A 24820-nucleotide genomic window follows, 5' to 3' on the forward strand; every position below is an offset into this window, starting at 1 on the left:
TAGCTGGGCATATATTCGAATATTCAACTATTAGAATAGCAATTCACTTTTCGAAAATTTGGTACCAGGTGACGCGACTGGCCAAAGCGATTGGATTTCACAACTCACTAGCGAGTTTCCGATGAAAACGCGGCCACACGCGTGGTGTTTTTCGCGAGTTCGAACAACATGAATAAATTTTTTCTAGTAGGTGTCAGTGGAGGCAACCGGAATTTTCTAAATTGAAAAGCGACAATACAAAATACTAAAAATAAAACGGAGAACACCATAACTTTTGTTTTACGATTGTACGCGACCGATGAAAAACGTTTTTTCAGAAATTGCAAATCGCAAAAATTTTGGTGATACTGTGGTATTATGTACCAGGGCATTTTCCCTTATAGGCCTCCACATTGGTACGTACCAAATAGTCACTTTGGTAGGTACAGTACTGGAGCGCCGTAAGTGTTGTACGAACAGCTCAGATTTGTTGAATCCACGAAAATACGAATCAAAACAAAATATAATCGGGCACTTTACAACGCATTTTTGTGTTCACGAATTGTCATGATATTTTATGATTAGTGTTGCTTTTATTTCTTCAACACAGCCGCAGATTAAAAAGATCACCATAAAATTAATAATAAAGCAAGGCGGTGAATATGTATTTTTGATTTACTAATATACTTTAAAAAATATTTTTAATAAGTAATAAATCAAGTTGTACTTTTGGAAATTTATAGCAGATAGTAGGATTTTTTAACAACGATAACAAATTAGCAAGATCTCTAAAAAAAATAAGTAACAAAACTAAATATAATCGTGCAATATGTTAGCAGATTGCCGTGGCATTTTAAAGAAGTAATGCTATCATCTTGTCATAAGTCGACGCAACCGCGAGTTACCATGAACACAATTAAAATAGAAAGACATTTTAAATTCTCGTCGTTGTCATGAATTGAATATAGTGCGACAGAAAAGCCATTATACGCAATAAAAAGTCGGCTCTATTAACGGACGCGTAATTGCGTCGAATTTCCGATTTTGAAATTCGTTTAAATTATGTTGTGTTTGGATTTATTGCACACTGAGTACGGTTGCAATAAACGCACCTTGAGTCCTCAAAGGTTTTCGTCGGTGAGAAATTAGTCCACGACCAAAAAAGGTAGGGAAACGCTGTTTTTATTGCTCATGTAATCGTGGAAACGCTGGTGCAAAAGTACGTGGGTTTAAATGTCCGCGAGTGCAGTGCCGGGGGTGGAGTACAAATGTTTATGAGTGCAATCTGTATGTTGGTGCTAAAGTCTGCGTGTGCGAACGTCCGTGGGTGCTCAAGTATATAGGTGCAAAGATAATAGAACCCTGCCTGAGGAGAATATGAAATAAAGTTTGTAAATATCATTCATTCTATTATGTCATGAGCGCCTCAATCACCAACGCTTGGCGCGCTGTTCGACTCGGAAAAGCGATTAAACCTACTGCTACCATTCCGTTCTGACACTCTTGAAATCTATTACTGGACTCTGGCTGCCAGTTGGATGGGAAATTCAATGACCTACCCTCATTCCTCTCTTTTCAAAAAAACTAGATGGTGACATTCGACTTCGATGGCCAAGGTACCATTACCATATAAAGGCGTTTCTGACCTAAAGCTCTTAGAATGGTACTATTGACTGAAGTTGACATGATTTGGATGCAAAAACAGTTTCTATTACAAGATTAAAATTATTAGGATTACGTTTTAAGCATTTAAGGTGAACTTAGCTCAAGTTACATACTTGCAACAACAATGATTAGCTACACTAGCTTGGTCATACAATGTTTTTCTTTGCATGTTGTATGGTGAGGTAACAACAATGTTTAATTGTATAACTCCCACCCAATTTATAATGGCAAATCGGGCAAGGGTCTTGATTATTATACTCAATGTATTTTTTGTGTAGATGCGAATTAAATGAAGAATAGACATGTATGGTTGGATGCAAGATTGAGCAAACAAAGCTCTCTTCTACTTCAGATCTTCTTCGCAATAATTCTGTATGTTTGAAGTTTGATTATGCGTTTTTTTTAGGTCAGTGGCGTCCTTAAACATACTTTTCGGATAGTTGGTCCGCCATATTTCCGTCCGTTATTTGCGATCACTGGGTGTATTCACTTTCTTGTGCGCTCATTGTTTGATCATAATGGAATCCACTAATCAAATCATTATACGCTGAAAAGCCAGCTCTAGCACTTAATCGCCGTGACTGTTACACACGGTAATTGGAATTTCCGATTTTGAAACCCCTCCCTTTTGAAAGTCCTGGCTGCGCGCCTGATTACGTAACACCATCGTTCTCAAACTGGGCGTCGCAAAACTTTTCTTCTTTTGCGGATATGTACCTGCGGTGCGTGGAAAAAGTCAAAATTTTCGTTAGTCTCGTTAAAATCATACTTGAAAACAGGAAATAACAATATATTTTTTATTGTAACGATCGAAAATAACAAGCGCCCGTGCTTGAATAAGGGCCGGTTTGAATAAAGGCCCGGTTAAGGAGTTGGTTGAAAAACATATGGGCCAGGGCTACATAACGAGCATATGTATTTTTACCCATGCATGAATAATGGGGGAAACTTAGCAGTTATGCGAATTGGCGAGACGCTCTGCGTCCAGTCCAACAGCTGAATCTTGTTTACCACCAAAGCAATACTAACCCCGAATTCTAATGACGATGTACCCACAGTCTAGCCAACTAATTAGCCGAAAACCGCCGATAAAATTAGTCATACTGCATATTATAACCAATGTATTTATCTGAAGTTGAATTACAAATATTGCTCAAATTGTTGATGAACTTGCATAACAAACCCAATTATGTATGAAATATCTCCAAAACGCCACCGGTATAGCGCCAGCAGTTCATTTTACCAAAGGCTGTTTCATATACCCTCAGATAAGCAATAAAACAAAATTACCCTCTCCCGTTCATCGATTTTAAAACAATTATACCATAGCATACGCGTAAGAAACGCTTTCATACGTCGCGGCAATACGACTGAAATTCCTCCTTTGAAAAATCTTGACTATCAACTAGTTTTAACGTTATTTTTTCGAAGTTCAGTCAAAACTTTATCCAATCTTTTCACAAATAAATCAACATCTCCTTTAGTCATTCCTATTGCAGCTGCTGCAGTTAAATAAGCTGTTCTGTAATTGTTACAATGAGATCCATATCCCTGGAACAGATACCCCTCAATGTCCTTTGTTGCATTGGTAGCCACAACCCTATAAAATAATCATACCTGTTTCCCTGTACTAATAGAGGGGAAGTTATAAACAAAATGGTAATGAGGAAATGAAGTGGTGTATACCAGAGGACCTAATCCTCGAGTCGCAATGAGTCCTGGATCATTGGGTCTCAAGTCAGGCCCGACCAAACTGATCGCATGGTAAATCGTTTTCACTGGAATTGATTCCATTCAGCGACTTGTTCGAAATCATTTTCACAAACAAAGTTCCTCAATAAGCCATTTTTTGGGGGGCCCGAGATTCCCAACAGTGGTTACTACAAAGAAATAACCAATAATATCCTTTCGAATGATTCAAAATATGTATGCTATTTGTGATGATTTTGTTACAGGTTTGGATTTTCATATACCGGTATATCTTGGTTGAGAAATTGGCCGAGAATCATCAGCTCAGGTAGGATAATAGTTATGATGATTATAGTCGATAAAATTTAAATGTTCCTAATGCATGGACTGAAGAGATTTGATATAGGTTATGAATTTTATTGATTGAAAAATATTTTTGATGGCCACAAATAAGAAAATGATGGGGCGACCATTAAAAGAAAACCCCTTTCTTTTCACCTACATATACGAAAGGGTGAAATAACAAAGGGATTCAAATGCAATCAGTCAAAAAAGTCGAATTAAGTGTGTACAAGGAGTTTGACAGCTTTTAAGATAACATTACATACTTTTCTTATTACAGCTCTACCCTGAAACAACGATTTATGTCGAATTTTATGAAATAATACAAATAAAGTTGAAATTCTCTTACCTTGTTCCACTGACACACCTTGTGAACAACATAGAGCCCAATTCTGTGACGTCTTTTTTCTGACTGTTCACCAGGTTTTGTGAGACAGACATTGCTAAAAAGGATGAATTGTTTTAATATCAACAGCCAAAATAGAGGCTTAAAGCCAGCCTATATTAACAATACAGAGCTAATAATATCTACGGGAGGGTTGGGGGATTCACATCTCTTAAAAATTACAGCTGGTTTATTACAATCCATAAATTCATGTCGAAAAAACATAGCAATAAAGTGGAAACGCTACATCTTTATGCTACATGATTCACATTTCTCAACCTCCGAATATCACTTTTATGTGTTAATAACACAACACTTTCTCAAATGATGTAGAATGGTACGATTCATTAATAATAAAAATTATTTTCTATATACACAATTCCCAGAATCAAAAAAGGAGTTTTGTGTGTGGCAACAAAAAATTGCATTATTACAACTAATACCCATTGATATAGGATTATGTGGAGTTTCCAGCACAACTTCACCGTGCTTTGTAGCAACCTTGGTTAATTCTTCCTTTAGGTACTTGTAGTTCTCCTGAAGTAAAGAAAACCCAAGTATAAAATAGGAGCTTAATTGGACATTACTACAAACCTACAGAATAATAAGACCTAAGAATATTATAGTGCCTGTGAGGCTCATAAGTGTTGGAAATAACTATGGTGAAATATTAATTAGATATGAAATATGAAGTTTCTATCCTACAGCTGGAGCCACTGTGATTTCAAACCAGCTTCCTAGCCCTGGTAGAACAACCATTAATCCGTTAATATTTTCAGTAACATAAAAGTAGCAGTGTTTTATCTTTTGCAACATTCAGTCTCTTTCTCTTAGATTAGCAGGAGACAACGCAAGATAGTGTAATATTTTTTGCCTCAAGGTCATGAGAACTCACTCAGAAGAAAAAAAGATACCTCTCTCAGCAAAGGTATGAGTGACCAATGAAATGCCAAGAGTTCCTGAAACTAAATATGGTGACTAATTACACACTAGTAAATGCTTGGATTACAATCAAACAATAGTAACCACAGGGAAAGGCGATCATACAGAATTCTAACAATCGTAGTAACAATAAAATTAATTTTACCTTTCTTTCTTTCAACAAAGCTTCATATTTATTCATTCCCATTTCTAGTAAGGTTATTAAAACATCAAGTGAAGGGGCTGCTGATGCCCGACCTGCGTAAGTCTTAGCGATTTTATCACCAAAATTTTTGTTCATGACACCGATTACTGCTCCACCCACTGGAACCATGAGATTTTTATCACAACTTTGAACAAAAGCATCAAGTCTTCCAACTCTGCTCGCCTAAATTGAATGAAGGATATAAACCTAGAAAATATACACTTTAGGCTTGAGTTAAGCATCAGGAACGAACGTCTGGTTCACAGTATTGTAATTTGAAACATCAGGAGATAATTGTCTGTAGGTCGATTGCCGGCAATACTGTGGGGTCAAAATTAGAGTTTGGTATATTATTATTGATATTGAATTCAAGTTGTATTTTTAAACCCCGGTACCCGCCAAAGTATAAAGTCAGATTTGAAATCTTCTTAGTCGGAACTCCAGATTTCTAATTGTAGTAATTGAAGCTAAATATCCTGACGAAAACCAGAAGCATTAAATTTACTGAGCATTCCTAATAGATAATTAAAGAAGGATTGCTTACATCGAAGTTTTTGGGACAAGATTTTTTTTTAGAATTGGAATCGGGAACCAGACTGTAAACTTCCATCAACCCGAAATTAAACCCAAATTTTCGTCAAGCACGAATCAAAGCTGTTTTTTTTTAGTGCCACAACAATGTTTGTTGAGAAGGATATCAATTTTTCCAGAGTCCGGAAATTGAATAACTTCTGGTCAGGCGCAGCTCCCTTAACCATTCAATTCTGAGAAACTGAGATGAGGAACACTTTGCTAAACATTCAGGTGCCTATCAATAGTTACTCAATACAGAGGCAAATAAACAATTGAGAAGCTCAATTAGTAATTTTCACAGCTCTATGTATCAGTAGAATAAAAAGGGAACACACCAAATGAGTATTGTAATATAAATTTCAGATAAAAATATGACTCACTTGCTGTATTAAATGAGTACATTTTGATGATTGTAAACCATAGGCATTATTGACTATATGTGGAATATCATGCGATTTGCAGATTTTTGCAAGCTCTTCTAACCTGAAAATAATAGATAAATATTGGCTATCTTTGTCAAGTATCAAATTGAGGAATTTTATTTCATGAAAATATTAGAACCATATTACCGATCCTATACCAGCGAATGATCAATCACCATAATCATTGAAATATAGATACCGGTATATACATATTGGTGATTTCTGTATCTAAAATATTCTAGAATTCTAGCGTTGTTCACAAAACCGCTGGTCAACTATAGATTCCTCCACCATCAAGTCTATGCATAAGAAACAAAAAAACTGGTACTGCTCAACTATTTTCATACCCGACATGAACTAGCAACTGAAAGAGAGGTGTCAACTATAGATTCCTCCACCATCAAGTCTATGCATAAGAAACAAAAAAACTGGTACTGCTCAACTATTTTCATACCCGACATGAACTAGCAACTGAAAGAGAGGTGTCAACTATAGATTCCTCCACCATCAAGTCTATGCATAAGAAACAAAAAAACTGGTACTGCTCAACTATTTTCATACCCGACATGAACTAGCAACTGAAAGAGAGGTGTCAACTATAGATTCCTCCACCATCAAGTCTATGCATAAGAAACAAAAAAACTGGTACTGCTCAACTATTTTCATACCCGACATGAACTAGCAACTGAAAGAGAGGTGTCAACTATAGATTCCTCCACCATCAAGTCTATGCATAAGAAACAAAAAAACTGGTACTGCTCAACTATTTTCATACCCGACATGAACTAGCAACTGAAAGAGAGGTCATGGTTCACCATATGTGTAAGCCATCTTATCTTCCTCTCCCCCAGGAAAAATACACAAATCCTATCCTATATATCTAAGAATCAACTTCATTTTGAACATTTATATGTTTCTACATATAACAGTGGTCGACTTTATGTACTTTGTGTACTACTGAGCCAAATATACACATTTCAGGTAGCAAGAGGGTCGCACTAATTTTCGCCTAAAAAAACTATTGCCACATTAAACATCATATTTTGACGCACCTGCAACTTTATTTTCTGTGTTAAATAACCAACAGTAGCGATATTTGACTAATTACTACAAGACAAACAACAGCGCAGATAACAATAAATTCATGAGCAACTTTTATCTTTAAAAGTAAAGTCGCTCGAAGACCACAAAAAATTTGATTGCAGCCAGTGGGCTGCAGTTTGCCGAACACTGATATATAACATTGAATCATCATTTCATTTCACACGATGACAATTTCTATCCGAATTCCTAATATTTATTTTTTTGCCTATTCATTTCAAATTTCCCAACGTCTAGTAAATACAAATTTTTTAGAAGGGAAGTAACTGCAGAACTTGTTCGTTGATACAAAAAATAATACCTGTCTGGTACTCGTGGTGCGAAACACGACGTTGTTGAAAATACACATAATATTTTTTCAGCACCATATTCCGCGATTGCCTTTTCAACTCCATCAAGATCTGTTCTCAACTCATCTCCTTCTAATTGATTTTCAATGATTATTGGTTTAAATCCAGCAGATATAATGGACTGAAATTAAGACAATAATTCATACCAATATGTATCATAATCAGAAATAGATAAGGTTTGATTTGAGAGTTTCTGGTCTACTTAGTTATTAATTGGGATCACAGTGCAGCAACTGCTGACAGTTTGGTGTGTGCCCATAATGGGGTCCAGGTGAGAGCTATGATTATATATATTAGGTTCATAAGCATTAAAAAATATTATTTAGTTTTATGTATACTAAAAGTGTTGTAGTCAAATAAGCTCAGAGTTAAAAGTTAATATTTCCAAATAACCCAGACGTGCAAAAGGGCGGAATTTTGCTAAAGATAGATGATATCTTATTGTGTAAGTCATCTTCAATGATATAGAACCATGGATTATTCGACTTTCGGGGTGATTTAGGATTATACCCAGACCCAGCCAGAATGTTTCAAATATTAAAAACTCTTTTGATATCCCAAACCTCATCTGTCTCATTGAAACACCATGATTTAGAATTGAAGGGAGAAAAAAGTGTTGTAAAGGGACGGCAGAAGGGAGCATAGTAAGATTTATTTTACATAAAACACACAACATGTTACAGTTCTTTGCAAGTAATCCTAGAATAGAATTTACCTTAAAACATGATTTTTGATCGATACGAGGCCATATAATATATTCTGCCCCAGGTCTTAGACTTCTCAAAGTAAGAAAACACAAAGTGAGAGTCATTCCAGTTGCCATAGGAACAATAATACAATCTGATGTAGACTTCACACCTAGACTGACGAAAACGTAATATAAACTGTATTTAACAAAGTTGAATAAAAACTTATAAGCCTTGAAAGAACGAAACTATGAAGAGGATTAATTAATAACCACTCCTGTAGTATGCGAACCAAGATGGCGGACACCGAAGTGTAGTACTATTTTATTCCAATTTTCCTTATTTTAGTTCTATTACGAGTTTGGGGACTAGCCAAGTGACTCCCGTAGTATTTGTAACTGAAATTATGGCCTAACCTGGTACACATACTTCGTTACAGTGTCCGCCATCTTGGTTCACATACTACAGGAATACCAATTATTAAGACACACTTCCTTTTTATTTATGATTATTTTTTAATCAGTTGGATATATAATGATATTAATCTCATTGATAGTCTTATGAAAAACATTAGCGAAGGGGTGTACTGGCTTGTAACTCATTAAATCTTGAAATAAAAGTTGGAAAGATTTGTGCAGACAAGATTCTTAGTCACAAGAATCTATAAAAATATTTTATAAAGCCAGAATCTTACTGATTAAGGATTGCCAACACCTATTCCAATATAGACGTAAGGTTCATGTAAAAATAATTGACCAGGAATTAAACCAAGATCTTAAATAAATACTAAACAAGAAAATGTATAATTATTTGAGGTCATTCTTTATATAGAACACAGCTGCGGTGCCTACCTGATGCACGGATTAGATCAAGCATAAGACTTGTACACAGTTGATTTAAAATACTTGATCCTGCTGCTTTTGGTTGGATAGCTGTCACATCACCTGATCTGCCAATACCATGAGCAAACCTATATAAATGGAAAAATTGATCGTACATCCATGCATAAGTCATTTAATACTAGGGGTTTTCATAGCAGAAAAGCCTGTTAAATATTGAACCAGTACATACCCATCTTCACTATATAGTCTATATATTTATATATATTCTTAAAATGTATTATATATAAAAATGAACCAAATATAAAATATTTAAATATTATAAATAAATATTTTACAAAATAAAATGAAAAAAAAATCATTTTGGTAACTTCAGCAAATTGCTTCATCTCAGGACTAAGAGAGACTGATCTCTGAGAAAGATTACATGCTATTGAACTATTGAAGTGTATAGGATAGTATTAACATATTTATCTCGGGGGAGAGGAAAAAATAACACGATTTAATCATATGGCAAACAACGAACGGCCTCTCGTCTGGTTACCAGTCAATGTCGGGTATGGGATTAGTTACAAGTTATTCATTTTCGGAAGCATGGGCTTGATAAGGGTTATTGAAACTAAATAGAATTATAGAGACGAATCATGTGTTAGCTAGTAGCAACTGGTGCAAGACTTGAAGAATCAGAATTTTATCTATTTGTCTTCAAAACCTTAGATCTGTATAAATTGTAACACAACTTTACATTTTTTTTTCTTCGTCAAATTGATAGCAAATTCAAGAATCAATATGCAGACTTGATAAACCTGTAATGTCTTTTAGAAACTGTCTCTGAAAAGATTCTTCCCTCTCTTTCTCCCACACCACAGTTACCAATGAAATTATTGCTATCCATCAAAGCTAATTGTGACAACATATACTCCACAGTTTGTGTCTTCCAACCATCCCTTGGAATCTTTTTCTGTCAAATGTTAATATGAAATAAAGGTTAGTTCACTATACATCCATCTATAATGAGTTAATAAGCATAATATACACTATCCTTCACCACTGTGTGTGAAAATGATAAAAAGGAAATTTAATGATTATAGATCATCGTCCCATGGCAACAGTGTAAGGCGTCAACCTCACCGTCCCAGGATATAATGGTGTGATGAAGCCTTTCTCTTCATCAACACCCAGCAGAGATCTGGTTTGGGCGATAGTTGATTTTCATAATACTATAATTTAGGATTTACACCGGTAAGAATATGATGCTTTTTTGATTGTCGAAAACAGGGTCCCATATGCCATGAAAATCACCAAGAGATAGGTTATGCATGCTAAAATTCTACTTTTCTGATACCATTGTCATAGCTTGAAATCAGAACGACTATTTCTCAATCTCAAAATATTCAAATCTGCTTGTACAAGCTAAAGAGAGAGTTTTTGTGGTCCAAATTTGTTTCATTCGAACTTGGAAGCTTGAGCCAAAAATTCGCCCAATCTAGAATAGCTGTTTGAGTCAAAATTTTTGTCAATCAAAATCACTTATAAAAGGCTCAGAATTGAGTATGAATTTTTCTCAAACTAACTATACTAAAAAAATTTTTTTTTCTCACCTTTTCCAATAGGACTCTTATCAGATTCGATTGAGTAATAAGAGCTTGATTTCCTTGATTTACATAAGACTGAGGAATGATTTTACTGCACAGATCAAATGTTGCCGCATCCATGACTTTTTTAATTAAAATTTCAAATCAAGACTGAAAAATCACAACACAATCATTGATAAATTTCAAATAAAACATAGAACACAGGTCAACTCAAAAATACATTCAAACAAAAAATTGGCAATAGAGCATTGGAATTGGTCAAACATACAGGAAAATGAATTAAATTTTTCCAGTTCCCAATTCAAAACGGTATTCTTGAAGTGTTGGTTGGCCCCAGAATTTTCAAATATATTTGCATTTGAGACTTCCATTTTTAAAACTAAATATATCATTTTAAATTGAAATGATTAACAAATCAAAGATTGTATAACGTATATTTGAATTGGCAAACCTGGCAAACAATAGTCAAAAGCATTGTTTCTTGTATATAAATAAAATGAATATTTGACAGCAGGGATGGCCAATACCGAATAGTTCACTATTTCGAATACATTCGAAATTATTTTTTTCGAATATGAAATTTCGAATACTTCGAAAATAAAATCCACTAATTGAAGCTTACCTAAATGTATGTAGGAATTTCCATACAATAAGCAATGGAATAACTGCTATCTACAAGTTACAACCGAGCTATATAATCAGGCATTTCATATTTGCAGATTATTGCAGTATATATTTTATATACCATGAGTCATGTTAACAGAATTAAATTAATACGACAATAGTGGTATCGATGATGGATTTGAATATTTGCGCAACACAAAATCATCCTAGTAAAATGCCCATACTTTTAAATACCAACCATTATCCAAATTATTTGTCGAAAAGTGGGATAAAGTATGAGGCATTTTTCCGACTAGTGACAATTTTTTCGTGAGTACAAAAATACTAATCAAAAATTAATTATATTTGGGAACTTTACCACACATTTCAAATCCGCAGATCGCCGTTGTATGTTTGAGTAATAATACTTTTATTATTTCATAAATAGGAAAATAGGAATCAAAAACTATTTATAATCTGGTAGTTTATCATCCATTGTAAGTCCACAGATCGCCGTTGTATTTTGTAAATACGAAAATAGGAATCAAAAATTAATATTATTCGCGAGTTTGCCAATATATGTCCACATATGGCCGTGATATTGTGCCGAATATAATTAGTTTTGATTCTTATTTTCGTACTCACGAAAAATTGTCACGAGTCGGAAAAAGAATTTATATTTTATCCCGCTCTTGGGAACTAATTTGGAGAATGGTTGCCATTGGTTTGTATTTAAAAGTATGGACTTTTTACTAGGATGATTTTGTGCTGCACAAAATATTCGAATCCATGACCGATACCACTACTTAAAATGCCTTACCGTGTTAATTTAATTCTATTATCATAACTCAAATGTTGGTAAATCGGGCAGTTTACCACACATTTGAAGGCCACGAATCGCCGTTGCATTTTAGAATAATTAGTTTTATTATTTTGTAAACACGAATACGAAATTGATTATAATTGGGCAGTTTACCACGTATTTCATGTCCACAAATACCCGTTGTATTTGGCATTAATTCGCTAATAATTTTATATGTTTAGAACCAGATCATGTTAGTTTGGTAGAATCATACTCACAGAATTAACTATTTTTAACAATTGAGCGGTAAATTTAAGTTGTAAAGCGGCAATCATTTTGGACAACCTATTAACCCGAATGTTGAAATAATTTTGGAATGTGATAGGTACTACACTGTACGTCCACGTCCACGGGTTATTTCACAGCTGTTTTCCTGTCCCTGTCGTGTTTTGCTGAATCGGCAAAACGAAAAGGTCACAAATCACTTTATCTTGGTGGACGTGTTTCTCTTTAAAGTAACGATAACCAGCCTGCGATTAAATATCATGATTGGCAGACCCTAAGACCCAAATATAAGGTTACACAAATCATGCTTGAGAAGACTCATGCGAATAATAAGCAGGCCACATAGAAATTAAATATGCAAACGTGCAAATGTGTCGCAACACTATGCGACGTACGATCGCACAGAATATAAACAATCAAAGTGCCGATTCTATTTCATCGTCATTACATGAGACAGCGTAAAAAGTCGTTTAAATATTCCCGTAAAACGAAACACCACGTTTACGGCGAAAAGTGGCTACTATTCGGAATTATTCGAAAATCAGCCGAAAAGGTATTCGAATACTTTGATATTCGAATACATTCGAATATTCGATTCGTTTTAGACAACCCTGTTTGACAGTTTCAACGGACAATATTATAAGCTTGGCTTCCACATAAGATTTTTTAAAGTGACAATCGGTAGTACGGTATGTTACTTTAACAGAAATTGTATGATGGATCTTTGGTAGCATGAATTAAAGAGCATGCTTCATTGGCATATTGTATCATCAAACTGGGATGCAAGAAACATTACTCCACTATATCATTTTAAAATAATTTACACATTTGCACATATTCATGAAGATATTCTAAAATTTTTAATAATTGCAATTCGCAACACAGTACAGCAATGGTCACTAGATTTTACTTTGTAAAATTGCCTTGCATTTTGTACTTGCCAGTTTCCAAGAATTGAACCTTATTTCGAGAAATCCAAAAAATCCAATGCCCACATACAAAGCATTTAAATGTATATCAATAAAATACCCTAACATATACAGGCAAAAAATTATTACAAAAGCTGTTATAAATGATACAACAAAGCTAATAATAAATACTAAATAGAACATATTAGGGTTTATATTTTTGACATCGGGATAGTAAGCATATAATATTGCCAGGCTGGGGATGGGAACACCTCATTAAAATGTTGAACACAAGCCTAATAAATTTGAGAAATCTACTTGCAAAGTGTACTGAATCAATGTATTTCGGTTGCATAAGTTGTCCAAATTAGAACATCGCTCGAAATCATAGACCCATAAAGCATGGACCAATTACTATATAGGCCAATCTGTTGTGTTGTGGCCCTATTCTTTCATAAAAAAATCATCTTAACTAAAAAATAAAAACAAAATCAATAGTCCAATGCCACTAGAATACTTGTGCTTACCAGCAAAATAAAAATAGGGCTATAATTGGAAGATTTTGAAGGAGATTGGCAGACATTATTTCCATTTCAGGTATATTGTATGTATTGTTTTTATCATTGCTTAGTTGTAGTTTATTAATTATTTCTTTCTCATCCATTTTACTTTACAATAAGTATTTGTTAAACTAGTCAATGTCTTTAATTTAAACTGAAGAACCAAAACCGAGTTTAGAGACAATGTCTTTGAGACTACTAAAGATATTTTTTCTATAATACACGAGTGCAAACACCAAAACAGCTGATCCCATTGTTGCAAGGATTACTTTTCTTTGTTTAGCAGCTTTCAATTCATCTAGATATCTTGCATATTCATCCATTCGAATTCTTTCCGCACCTCGCCATATTTTAAGAGTGACGTCATCACCCGCACTCAAGAATAAATTGACTGCATCGTTATGATTCAAATTTTCCATGTTGGAACCGTTAATTTCAATAATTTTATCACCCTCTTCTAATGTGCCATCTTGTGCTGCTGCACCAGTTTCCCTAATTTTGGTCACAAATATTCCGTGATCATTCGGTAAATGTGATTGGTCCTTGCCTCCCCTGATATTAAATCCAAGCCCACTTGAGCCCCTATGTAGTTGGATGGTAACAACTTCATTTATCTCATTTTCCGCCATGGTAATTCTTATAATATATCTATCGTATATAACTTATTCCTAACAATAAAAGTAAAAATTTCTGGAAAACATACGAAAATTCATTTGTTATATGGCTACCCCTAACATTGTGATACGGTACAGTATTGTATCTCAGTACTCTATCTGAACACGTTGATAGTCGAAACACTGGAACTATTACTGTATTAGGTACTACCGGTATCCTGTGATAAGATATTAAACTATATTATAAGCAATTTAGAAAATGACCTGAAGATTGAACATCAAATATAGTGACTTATTACAGTTTTATCCTAGCACAGTTTGGTAGCGAAATAGCACCTGGGTTACCCTGGTCCCCAATTCTACAAGAAAATGAAGCTTCAAAATAATTCTGTCACTAATGTAACAGTAACACGATGTCATACAGTCATATCAAGTGCGGATGCCATCAGATCGCTGAGGTGGGATTTGGCCTCAGAAAACAGAATGGGGAAGCATGCATTCAACAGTGTTGTTTGCAGAATTAGTCTACAGCTAAAAATGGCTTTTCTGTTCTGATTTTGTTTATTTCTTATGTTTCTCAAATTGAATTTTTTGCATTTGAACACTACCGGTATGAGTCCTGTTCTAGAAAAATAATCGAGAAAGTATGTTTTAAACTTGCCGTAGACAACACATTTTTGTTTGGCGTTAGGGCATACCGGTACCGTAACATGATACCGGTACGATACCGGTACGATACCGTACCGGTAACTGCCTATTTTTATAGCCCAATTCGCACCAGCTGGGCAACTCATACAGCCAACTTTCACCTTCGGCAGACCGCTAACAGTACCGCATAATACAATTAAGTTATACCAGCAAGATGATATACGACAAACACCGCTATCCCAGTACCGGTACCGGACTCAATACGAAATGCCATGCTCGCGAAGCCAGAGGCAGTCAGTCAAGGTTACAACATACAGAAATCGGCAGAACAGCAGAATGGTGTTGATATCGTGACAGTGTTGTTCCTCAGGCATTCGAGTTAGAAAACGGTAAACACTTTTTGTAAGATCTTAATTTTTTCCTAATCTCAACGGTAGAGATACCGGTACCGTAAGTCTGTAAATGTTTTATATATCATGAACTGTATATCATATATATATCATGAACTGTACGGTATACGGTACTCCTACGGAAAGACAGCCTCTAGATAACGACATGGTATCGGTTCGTGCGCGTTCAGGAACTATCTACGAATCCCTCGGGCCTCTTATCTAAATTCTAAACCAGGGTCCACTGAATAGCGATAAAAGTTTCGTTGATTTCACAAAGCAGTATTGGCACGTTATATATCTTATCTAAGGTATTGTTTGCTTTAATTCTGTAATCGCTAACCGGTGTTTAGCCTTCTTATTTTTTTACAAATTATTCTATCACCTGATTTGCAGATTATGAATTCGAAATATCGGTTACTTTTTTTTTAATACAAACTTTCCATGATACGACCAGAAGAAATCCCTATGCAAGACACCACAAATATGCTAGGAGCTATCTATCATTTTGGAAAAACATAATTCATTCTGCACTGAATGTGTACCAGGCAAGTCCTGTCCGCCAGCCTAATTTGTCAAGGCGTAAATATATACTACTACGATCAAGGTATATACGATAGAATAGGATTTACATATTTATCCCGGGGGAGAGGAAAGTCGATACGACGGCTTAACCATATGGCGAACCACGGCCTTTTGTCGGGTTACCATTTCATGTCGGGTATGGATAAAAGCAGACTAATCAAATAAAATGCATATGTCTATTGAAATATGGGACCTCCAGAAGTATGCGCACCAAGATGGCGCACAGCCTGAACATAGTATGTGTGTACCGGTTAGGATTCAGGCTGTGCGACATCTTGGTGCGCATACTTCTGGAGCCCCGAAATATGAATATGACAGCGAAGAAGAAAAACAGGAACAGGTAAGCCATTCCGCCAAATATTGTCGACAAATCAAGATGACGCGGATCGGAATTTTCAAGTCGGCATTTCTTGACCTAAATAAGCATATTATACTCATTCCAACTTCTAAAGCAATCACAAAATAGTGCATCGAATGAATGTCTCACTGAGTAATTTTAATATCGCGTGGACCACTGCAGTTCTGAACATTCAACTTGTAGTTATTCGACTTGTCCATATATTTAAATTCAAACATTGCCCTCGTGCATTTATCAAATTTAAGTATAAATCAAGTAACACAGTATTCTTTTTGTCTTTAGATAGTTTTGATGTGCAGTAGTCAGAGAACAGTGCAGCAAAGCAATAAGGCACGATAGACATCGTTGAACGCATCTGCTTGAGTATTTTGAAACAAAAAGGTGGTGGATAAACAAGTTTCCACACAGAATAGGGGAAACACGTTCAAAATAAGTGTGAAATCTTGGTATTGGTGAGGTATGTGCAAAAAAGCTGAAAGTATGTCGTATTGGCTACTGCGATAGGTTAGTCGTTGGATAGATCGATCGAGAAGAGAAAAAATATGAAAGTAAAATGAAGCAGATAATCAAAAAAAACTTTGATAGACGACGGAAAATTAAATCAAATTGAGTTTTTAAAGTGATAATCACTGCGGTCGACTAGGGTTCTAATTTTTGGTAACAAATTTGTAATTTCGCGATTTTCACTCAACAAAAACTTTGAGAAAAAGTTCAAATATAAACAGAAAATTGCAAAACTACAAAGATTTATTTCTTCCCATATCTAAACACAAACCGGTGCATACCAAATCTGTTATCATTAAATACAATAATATTTTAATTAGTTTTCACGGTGTGAGCGGGAAAGTAGAGACGGAAATGGATGTGCACCGAAACAAAGCGGCTCAACGCGTAAGCGGATATGAGAAGGAAAATAAAGACGGAAAAGGAAGCGCGTAATGGGGTTCTAGACCGCAAAGAGAGTAATGAAAAAGAGATAGGCAAACTCGTTCTGGATTTTCATTTCATATTCGACCGTTATTCTCCTTCTAATATTGTATGTTGTTTGCTCATCTGATCCACGTCTTTTTATATTGATTCTTTGTAGTATATTTATAGGTATATTTTATTTTTCTCCAGGGATAGCAGAACTTTTTTGTGTATTCGGTATTTTTTCATTCCATTTTATTCACATCATCCCTTTCTGCATTATATCAAATTTCGTTCGTCTCTCCTATGTTTCATTCCCCCCCACTGGCTTATTTCACCCCTATCTTAACCTGAGCTGATCAATACGCTGCCTCTTCCCTGTTGAATCACTGCACTTCTGCCTAGAATGACACTTATAATTTGCGATATTTTTCAAAGACTTGATTGAGAGTGTGAAAATACACTCATTGCATAATTTCGATATCTCTCACATACGACCGTAATATTCTAACCTTAATACATAATATATCACATATCCTCACAAACTCATTTGCAAGTAGGCAATTTCCCTAAAGTAGCTTGACGCGCCGAAGTAAGCTCAATTTTTTATAGAAAATCTCGAATTTAGGCTGCAACATTCCTAATATAGACCTATGGCTGTTTCGAAATGGTATTTGAAGCTTTTAATGGAGGTAGTATCATTGCGTATCACATTGCGAAGAATAGTGCTCATGCCTAGAAAGCATATAATATATGGTTTATGAAGTCTCTATGGTCAATGTAGGTGTCAATCGCATGGTGGCGTCTTTAGTAAAGTTGCTCTAAATCCACTTTTCTTTTTGCTACAGCGACAAAAACAAAAGTACTGTCCATAGATACAAAGGGACGCCGGATTCTTGCGACTTAGAGAAATTATAAAATTGAGTGTCGTTTCAAGTGAGTCAGTTTAAAAATGGCAGGTAAGTGAATCGTATGTTAAGCAAGAAACTTCTTATATAGTTGTGGGGTCTTGTTTATGACCCAATATGTCACCGTACATAACGGTACAGTAATTTGCTTTCCCCCAAGCTGAAAACATGTTGAAAATTTCTAGTGTAAATTAATGAAATTAGAGAAAAATACAGAAATAAGAAAAATAACATTATTCAACACGAATTGGCCATTTATGTTTTCCGTATTAAAATGTTTATAAGAAGTAATAATACTGATTTCTAATTACTTGATATGCTCGGGCCCCACCTCAAAAATCACTAGCTAACAATAAGTCACAAATAACCAATATGAAGGCGTAAGATAATAGATAGTAAGTTATTTTTAATTAGCTTCACGCCCCCTCAAAAAATAGTCTATGCCCCCCTTGTGGGGTACGCCCCACCATTTGAGAACCACTGGTTTAGAGATATTTATTACGACTATGAATAATCATCCGTTCCTTCTTTACCAAATGTATGGTCACTGCTGTTTGTCTATATTAGTATAAAAACTACAAATCAGAGCTCAGCGTTAAACTAGTAACAGGTGAAATCCAAAAATCATCAACTATGCCAGTATGCAGTATAAAATAATCTGATTTACTGATAAAAAAAAACTAAAAAAAAAGATTTGGATGTAATGGATGTGGATGACATCGCAGGATTGCTTCACAGCAAATGTTTGTGACAGCAGGTGTTTGCTTGCATCTGACAGCATTTTCAGATGAAACCCCTCATCAGGATAATTTTGAAATTGCCATATCAAGTTATATCTTCGTCTAGTTTGCCAGTAGTATATTCTTAAAGTAATTCTACTATGTAGTGGAGGCCATTTTTTAAACATTGTAGCTAATTGATTCTAATTTTGAGCAGTTTGTTTAATTTAAACATAACTGGAGCTATCTGTCTTCTTTTTCAGGTCGGGAAGTTTTGTCTTCTGTTCCGCTGCAGATGCTTTTGTATTTAAGTGGAATATATTTATTGATATTTTTTATTGGAGAAGTATTATTATTCATTTACAAGGTATGTTTCAATAATTTTACTTGCTAGTTTTCTGATCTCATGTGTTATCAAAGAAGCTATCTTGGGCATTCTAATTCTTAAGTTTGATCAGCCGCATTTATATCTTTTCCAATCAACTTCCATTATAGTTGTGAAATAAAATTGAGTGCTATGATTTTATTTGCCGATTTAGTATGAGACGATCAGTTAATGAATTTTTGACAAAGTTACCCCTCTCATTTGGATGTTTTTTCATAGAGCTGTTTTCAAGGTATAGCCATATACAAAGAAGTTTTAAAATTATTTCTATATAATGAGAATTACTGTTTAATCATGTCAAATGTTTTTATGTGAGTTTGATGAAAATTGATAACTATCCAAAATAAGTTATCATGTATTGGTGATAAATATCTGTATCACACATAGAATTTTCAAAAATAAGATTTAAATTGTATGTCATGTTTGATATTGCCGGGAATAACATATTGCCAGCTCTGTCCGGAACCAATTTTGTATAAAAACTGAATATTTATTCCAGGGAGAAGTTCTTACTTATCCAAGCGACAACTTAGCAGTAGATGTAATATTGTTATTTCTACTATGTGGGATGGAAGTATTAAGGATATTTTTTGGTATGAAATCATGTTTTCTGTTATTAAGGAATAGTACATACAAATTTGAACTTTGTTCAAATGCTACACAATTTTTTCATTGCTCTGAAGTTTTATATAAAATAGTTGTTCCGTTAAATGCTGTTATGTAAACATTCAAAATATGTACCCGCTTAAGTCAATCAAGCTAGACTAAAATAAGCATTATAGTTTATAAAACTAAGTTCTGCTCTGGTCTATCTTTTATAAAAAAAAATATTGATTGTTGAACAAAATTGAACTTTTGTTTGTGACCAGTTTGACAAAATTACAGAGAAGCCAGTTTCTATACAATATATTATAACAACATTGAACTGAGATATTGATGTCTTGATTCCATATTACACTTTTGTTCGTAGTATTTCAAGCTTTTTTAAAACAAACTGTACATACTTTCCTCTTTTCTGCAATTTCGTTTTCGCTTCCAAATATTACTCAATCTGATGAGCCGCTCATTAATCAGGGATGTTTAATTATTTTTTAGCTTCTAAAGGGAATCTAACAGAACGTACATTGACAATGCTTGGTTCGGTTATGCTCCTTGTTCCAACCGTCGTCCTTGTTGTTTACTTCCTTGTTTGGCAAACTTACGTCTTGCGGATGGATGTGATTTTGACTGGAATATTTTTAGGACTTCAATGCATTGAACTTATATTGTCTCTTGTTTCAATGGTTGTATTTGGAAGGTAAGAATTGAATAGGACTTACGACAGGTTCAGGCCAGAGGTGTGTTATATTTTTGTTGGTGGGCCATATAACTAACATCAGAATCTAGCTGGGCCACATGCAAGAGGAGAAAATGCGGCTATCGTTTAGCCTTACAGTAATAAATGCACCAGGCCAAACGTTGAAAGATGTAGCGCAGCGATGACAAAAAAAACGTTATGTATTTTTAACCATATGAGCGAATTGAAAAATAGAAACCTGTCAGATTAGGATTTTGTGCTTGATGGGGAAAATATCTGAGTGTTGTCACACTGAATGGCTTGGCGGGCCGGGTTGTGGCCTGCGGGCCGTCGCTGCACACCCCTGGTTTAGACACCAATAAATATTGTGTTAGTGATAGTGGAATAATAAAAGCTAAATATAACTAGTTTTTAGCATATCTTTTCTTCTAGTGGTGTTTTGCAATGTCAGTTATATGGACTGAACTCCATAATATCAAATAAAGGTCACCATTCATTATTGAATATTATTGTTACATTTATTACAGGCATTCATAGTAATTGGAAAGCAATTGTATGGAGATCAGAATAACAGATTGGTGTAGTGTCATTTGCTGCTGTTAGAGGTGGTCGAGTCGACATATGCTTCCATATTTACCACATAAATTTTTTTATAAGCTGATTATGTTTTATAATATATATTTTTCATGTTTTATTGAACTGTGCAATTCTTTATCATACTTGTGCGAATGAAGGGTAAAACAGACCTATGTGGTACAAGCATATCAAAACTATAGGGATATAATTATAAATGTGGATTGAGTTGTATATGTACAGTGCTTACTACCAAGAAAAATGTAGGTCGCTACGTTAGGAATGAGGGGATCATATTTCAAGGAATGGCGGAGTAAAGTTTATCACAAAGGAAAAATTGAAAAAACTTATAAGAACGCAAGCTTTTGGTGAAATTTTCCACTGGGCATCATCTTGCGAATTTGGCGCACTCTTGGCTCTTGCGCATTACGGTCGGTCTCGCAGATTTACACGTGAGAAGTCTCACTTAAAGTTTGTGTAAACAAATATCACAAAATTAAATTTACACAGTAGAATGCAGAACACTGAATTATTTCATAACAGTCATCCGTTAAATTTGAGTGAAATGTCTGACTATGCACAGTCGATAACTAAACTCTTTCCTTCATTTTACCCGAATGAGTAACTCCGCTGTGGATATCAAAATAGTCTGTTTCTATAAGATCAATTTTGTACCAGAGTCATACTGTACTAAAAATTGACATGTTGGGTGAAGCCCGTGACACAAAAAGATTTCAATTATTTTTATTCGTTCATTTAAATATATTATACAATGTTCAGTAGAGAGTGGTTTGATCAAGATCGACACAAAGGGTGAAATTAAGAAGCAAACGAATATAAAAAATATCCTATCTATGTTTTTGAAATATGTCGTTACGCGCCATCGAGTGTCACCATAACTACGTCACGTCTGTGAGAATGTAAATCAAGCGGTTGTCGCCGCAGATCGACTGAGCCAAGCTTGAGTGTCAGCTTTGTACAGAATAGAAATTTGCGGTGTTGTTCGTATGTGGCTCGTCTTTTCCAACATAAGTCAATTACACTCTACAGAGTAGCCTAAGTTGTCTCGGGTTCGAGAAGATGTTTATATAAAGCCAGGTGCCAATTTTGGTTCATCGACGATAATGTCAGAATGTGGATTTGCAGTTTTATTCGGTGGCCAACTTCACGGCAAGGCAGTATCTGTAAATACTGAAACAAGGCGCACTAAGTAACCTTATTTGCATACCTTGTTCCATGGTGTATGTCGTTGATTGGATATAACACATATTTGTAGGTTTGTTCATTACCAGTAGTCTACTAGGATATACGGCAAGTTAGGACCGTAAATGCTGAAATACGGTGCACAGGATAAACGTACATCTGTATTTACAGACATACTCCATAATTCTTGTCATTGATTGGATAGGACGATGTGCAGGCCCATTCAATTGAATACTTCGAAAGGTGTTTGTCGCAACGGACCCGTTTGCGCGGCTTTAATGTTGTCCAGGACTTGTTCAATAGTAACTGGGTAGCGAGAATACTTGATCAGTACGCAGAGCACATCTCGAAACTCCTGTCGCCAGATCGACAATATATTTACGCACTCATTGAATACAGAATGTTGCAAATTATCGTTTCATTCCTTATCAACTTGTCTGTAAATGCTATTAGCGTCACGTGAGTTTCCAAGCATAATATTGACCTTGGAATTTATCGGTCGAGGGTCGAATGCGTTTGTAGCTAAGAATTGTGCTTTAAATACGAATAGCCATCTTCAAACAATTTCAAATGGTGCCAGTGTAGCTTCTTTTGTTGCTCGGATTTGTTATTCATACGCTAGTTACTGCATTTTAGCAGTATTTGTGCGGCATACATTAGCCACTAGTGCGCAATAGAGGTTCTTATCGAGTCGTTGATAATGGCGCAATAATTCAAGAGCTTCGAGCACCGTCTAAATTGCCGGACTGCATGATTTTAAATACAAATAATATTATTCACAGAGTTTAATATGCACTCATATGCGTGTCTCAACACTGAATACATCGTTTGCTATTTAGTTTTGTGTATAGTAAATGTGATAAATCTCGATTTATATACAGTACTGTCTATATATGTAGATTGCAAATATTTATGAAGTTTGTAAATTGAATCAATTTGTTTCACCTTCTTATGGCTTGCTAGCGATATCTGTCTGGGTTAGTCACATTTACTGATCATATATCGCTAAAACAGCGAGCTTGCCCTATTTTTTGCATTTTTTGTCTTATATAGTCCGATTCCACAGTATGCGGGAGTCTACGATAAGGAAATTTTTCGACTCTTAGCGGATGAGAAATATGTTAGTTGAGAGAATTTACGGAAGCTTGGTCGACATGTAACTCACATATCCCGAAACAAATCTTTTAAAAGACCATTTCACCAATTTTCTATAGCCTTACGTATAAGATTTCAACAATGAATAGGGTTACAGAGCTTGGGTGACATACCTGTACAATGGAATCGCATTGTGCTAATCGATATTTGGCGCATATAGTTTCTTTGCCTTGTCTCTTCTTGATGACGACTCAAGACAATATGTGATGCGGTCATTCGGTGGCATTTTTTAATAATCACGAGCAGAGCAGTCACTTAAAGTACACGAGAACTTATAATGAGGGCATAGTTACGTATTATTTCATAATTTCTTAGTTTTTTACATATTCCGATTTATTAGATGTTTATATTTCGTATTTTTTCACTTCTTAGACCACATGTTTGAATTGAATATATAGATGTTGTAGCCTTTTTGTTGCGATGATTAAGTGAAAGAGAAGATAATACATCTTCACCTGGAATGAAATATTGAAGGGAAAACGTTCGAAATACAGCGTTCCAATCAAGAATTACCATTGACATTACATCATTTCCAACGTTAGATAAACCAGGTTAGTATTATCTTATTATATGACTTGTAATGTAGATAAGATGTTACTCCTTTAAAAAGTGACATATGACTATTTTCATATAAATATATTTTTAATGTACGAAATTTGCAAATCGTCAGTAAGATAGCTAAATCGAGTTGTTTTAATCGAACATTTAGGATGCCATGTAAATGTGTGAGAATATGTTCTGAATTGTTTTTTAAAAAAGGAACATTTGCCGCAACGGACTTCCCGTAACTGATGAAAATGACCCCATTTTGAAACTTAAGTATCAAAAATACATGATGTTTTCTGAGAATTACATGTCATTGTTACCAATCAACATGTCCATAGGCATCAGTCACCACCTGTGTTGCACTATGAGTTTGGTACATATTTCTCGGTACTTTGTTTGAAAAAAGTTCAAACCGGTTTGGCAAATTGCAACACATGTTGGGATATTTAAACTATAGTGAAACTAACTTGTGATATGGCTTCTCCAACAATTTGAATCGAACAATACTGACGCCTATATGAATGCGCTTTTGTACTCACATATTTTTCATTAGGTTCTTTATTGGAAAGCTTGTTAAACTTGAACTTTCATTTATTAATCTCCAGTTGTTCTTACTACCGT

General features: G+C 34.9%; 4 protein-coding genes across 6 annotated transcripts in view; 2 read left to right on the forward strand and 2 right to left on the reverse strand.

Moving 5' to 3' along the window:
* Positions 1 to 2748: 2748 nt before the first annotated feature.
* Positions 2749 to 10895, reverse strand: LOC120331199 (O-phosphoseryl-tRNA(Sec) selenium transferase-like). Its single transcript, XM_039398268.2, has 10 exons — positions 10759 to 10895; positions 9964 to 10118; positions 9170 to 9288; positions 8348 to 8490; positions 7584 to 7753; positions 6140 to 6242; positions 5148 to 5369; positions 4504 to 4597; positions 4025 to 4118; positions 2749 to 3244 (listed from the first exon to the last, which is right to left on the reverse strand). Exons 1-10 carry the CDS (start codon positions 10870 to 10872, stop codon positions 3046 to 3048), a joined length of 1413 nt encoding a protein of 470 aa, XP_039254202.2. The 5' UTR covers positions 10873 to 10895; the 3' UTR covers positions 2749 to 3045.
* Positions 10896 to 10902: 7 nt separating this feature from the next.
* LOC120331239 (synaptojanin-2-binding protein-like) lies at positions 10903 to 14624 on the reverse strand. Its single transcript, XM_039398316.2, has one exon. The coding sequence runs from the start codon at positions 14537 to 14539 to the stop codon at positions 14060 to 14062; it is 480 nt and encodes a 159-aa protein (XP_039254250.1). The 5' UTR covers positions 14540 to 14624; the 3' UTR covers positions 10903 to 14059.
* Positions 14625 to 15542: 918 nt separating this feature from the next.
* On the forward strand, positions 15543 to 21416 carry LOC120331240 (transmembrane protein 216-like). Of its 3 annotated transcripts, none has more exons than XM_039398317.2 (6): positions 15543 to 15561; positions 18262 to 18372; positions 19304 to 19407; positions 19925 to 20018; positions 20521 to 20722; positions 21250 to 21416. In XM_039398317.2, exons 2-6 carry the CDS (start codon positions 18366 to 18368, stop codon positions 21257 to 21259), a joined length of 417 nt encoding a protein of 138 aa, XP_039254251.1. In that variant the 5' UTR covers positions 15543 to 15561; positions 18262 to 18365; the 3' UTR covers positions 21260 to 21416. The 3 variants fall into 3 exon arrangements, with proteins under 3 accessions (XP_039254251.1, XP_039254252.1, XP_077969618.1); XM_039398318.2 differs by lacking the exon at positions 15543 to 15561 and adding an exon at positions 16943 to 16961; XM_078113492.1 differs by lacking the exon at positions 15543 to 15561 and having other exon boundaries at positions 18217 to 18372.
* A 2601-nt stretch (positions 21417 to 24017) lies between these two features.
* Positions 24018 to 24820, forward strand: part of LOC120331188 (serine/threonine-protein kinase 33-like) — a 33758-nt gene continuing 32955 nt past the window's right edge. Inside the window, exon 1 of the mRNA XM_039398255.2 lies at positions 24018 to 24204. The gene's annotated coding sequence lies outside the window, so the exon portion shown is untranslated. The remainder of the gene's footprint in view (positions 24205 to 24820) is intronic.

Source organism: Styela clava, chromosome 6, assembly GCF_964204865.1.
Source record: "Styela clava chromosome 6, kaStyClav1.hap1.2, whole genome shotgun sequence".
Taxonomy (NCBI): Eukaryota; Metazoa; Chordata; class Ascidiacea; order Stolidobranchia; family Styelidae; genus Styela; species Styela clava.

Bases quoted from the DNA above. Each gene is read 5' to 3' on its own strand.
- LOC120331199 (XM_039398268.2), bottom strand. From the start codon at position 10,872: ATGGATGCGGCAACATTTGATCTGTGCAGTAAAATCATTCCTCAGTCT. The intron at 10,119-10,758 runs GTGAGAAAAAAA...AACATTTGACAG, and splicing joins TAAGAGTCCTATTGGAAAAG to AAAAAGATTCCAAGGGATGG. The intron at 4,598-5,147 runs GTAAAATTAATT...TCTTTACTTCAG, and splicing joins CTTTGTTGAAAGAAAGAAAG to GAGAACTACAAGTACCTAAA.
- LOC120331239 (XM_039398316.2), bottom strand. From the start codon at position 14,539: ATGGCGGAAAATGAGATAAATGAAGTTGTTACCATCCAACTACATAGG.
- LOC120331240 (XM_039398317.2), top strand. The intron at 19,408-19,924 runs GTATGTTTCAAT...TATTTATTCCAG, and splicing joins TATTATTATTCATTTACAAG to GGAGAAGTTCTTACTTATCC. The intron at 20,019-20,520 runs GTATGAAATCAT...ATTATTTTTTAG, and splicing joins AGTATTAAGGATATTTTTTG to CTTCTAAAGGGAATCTAACA.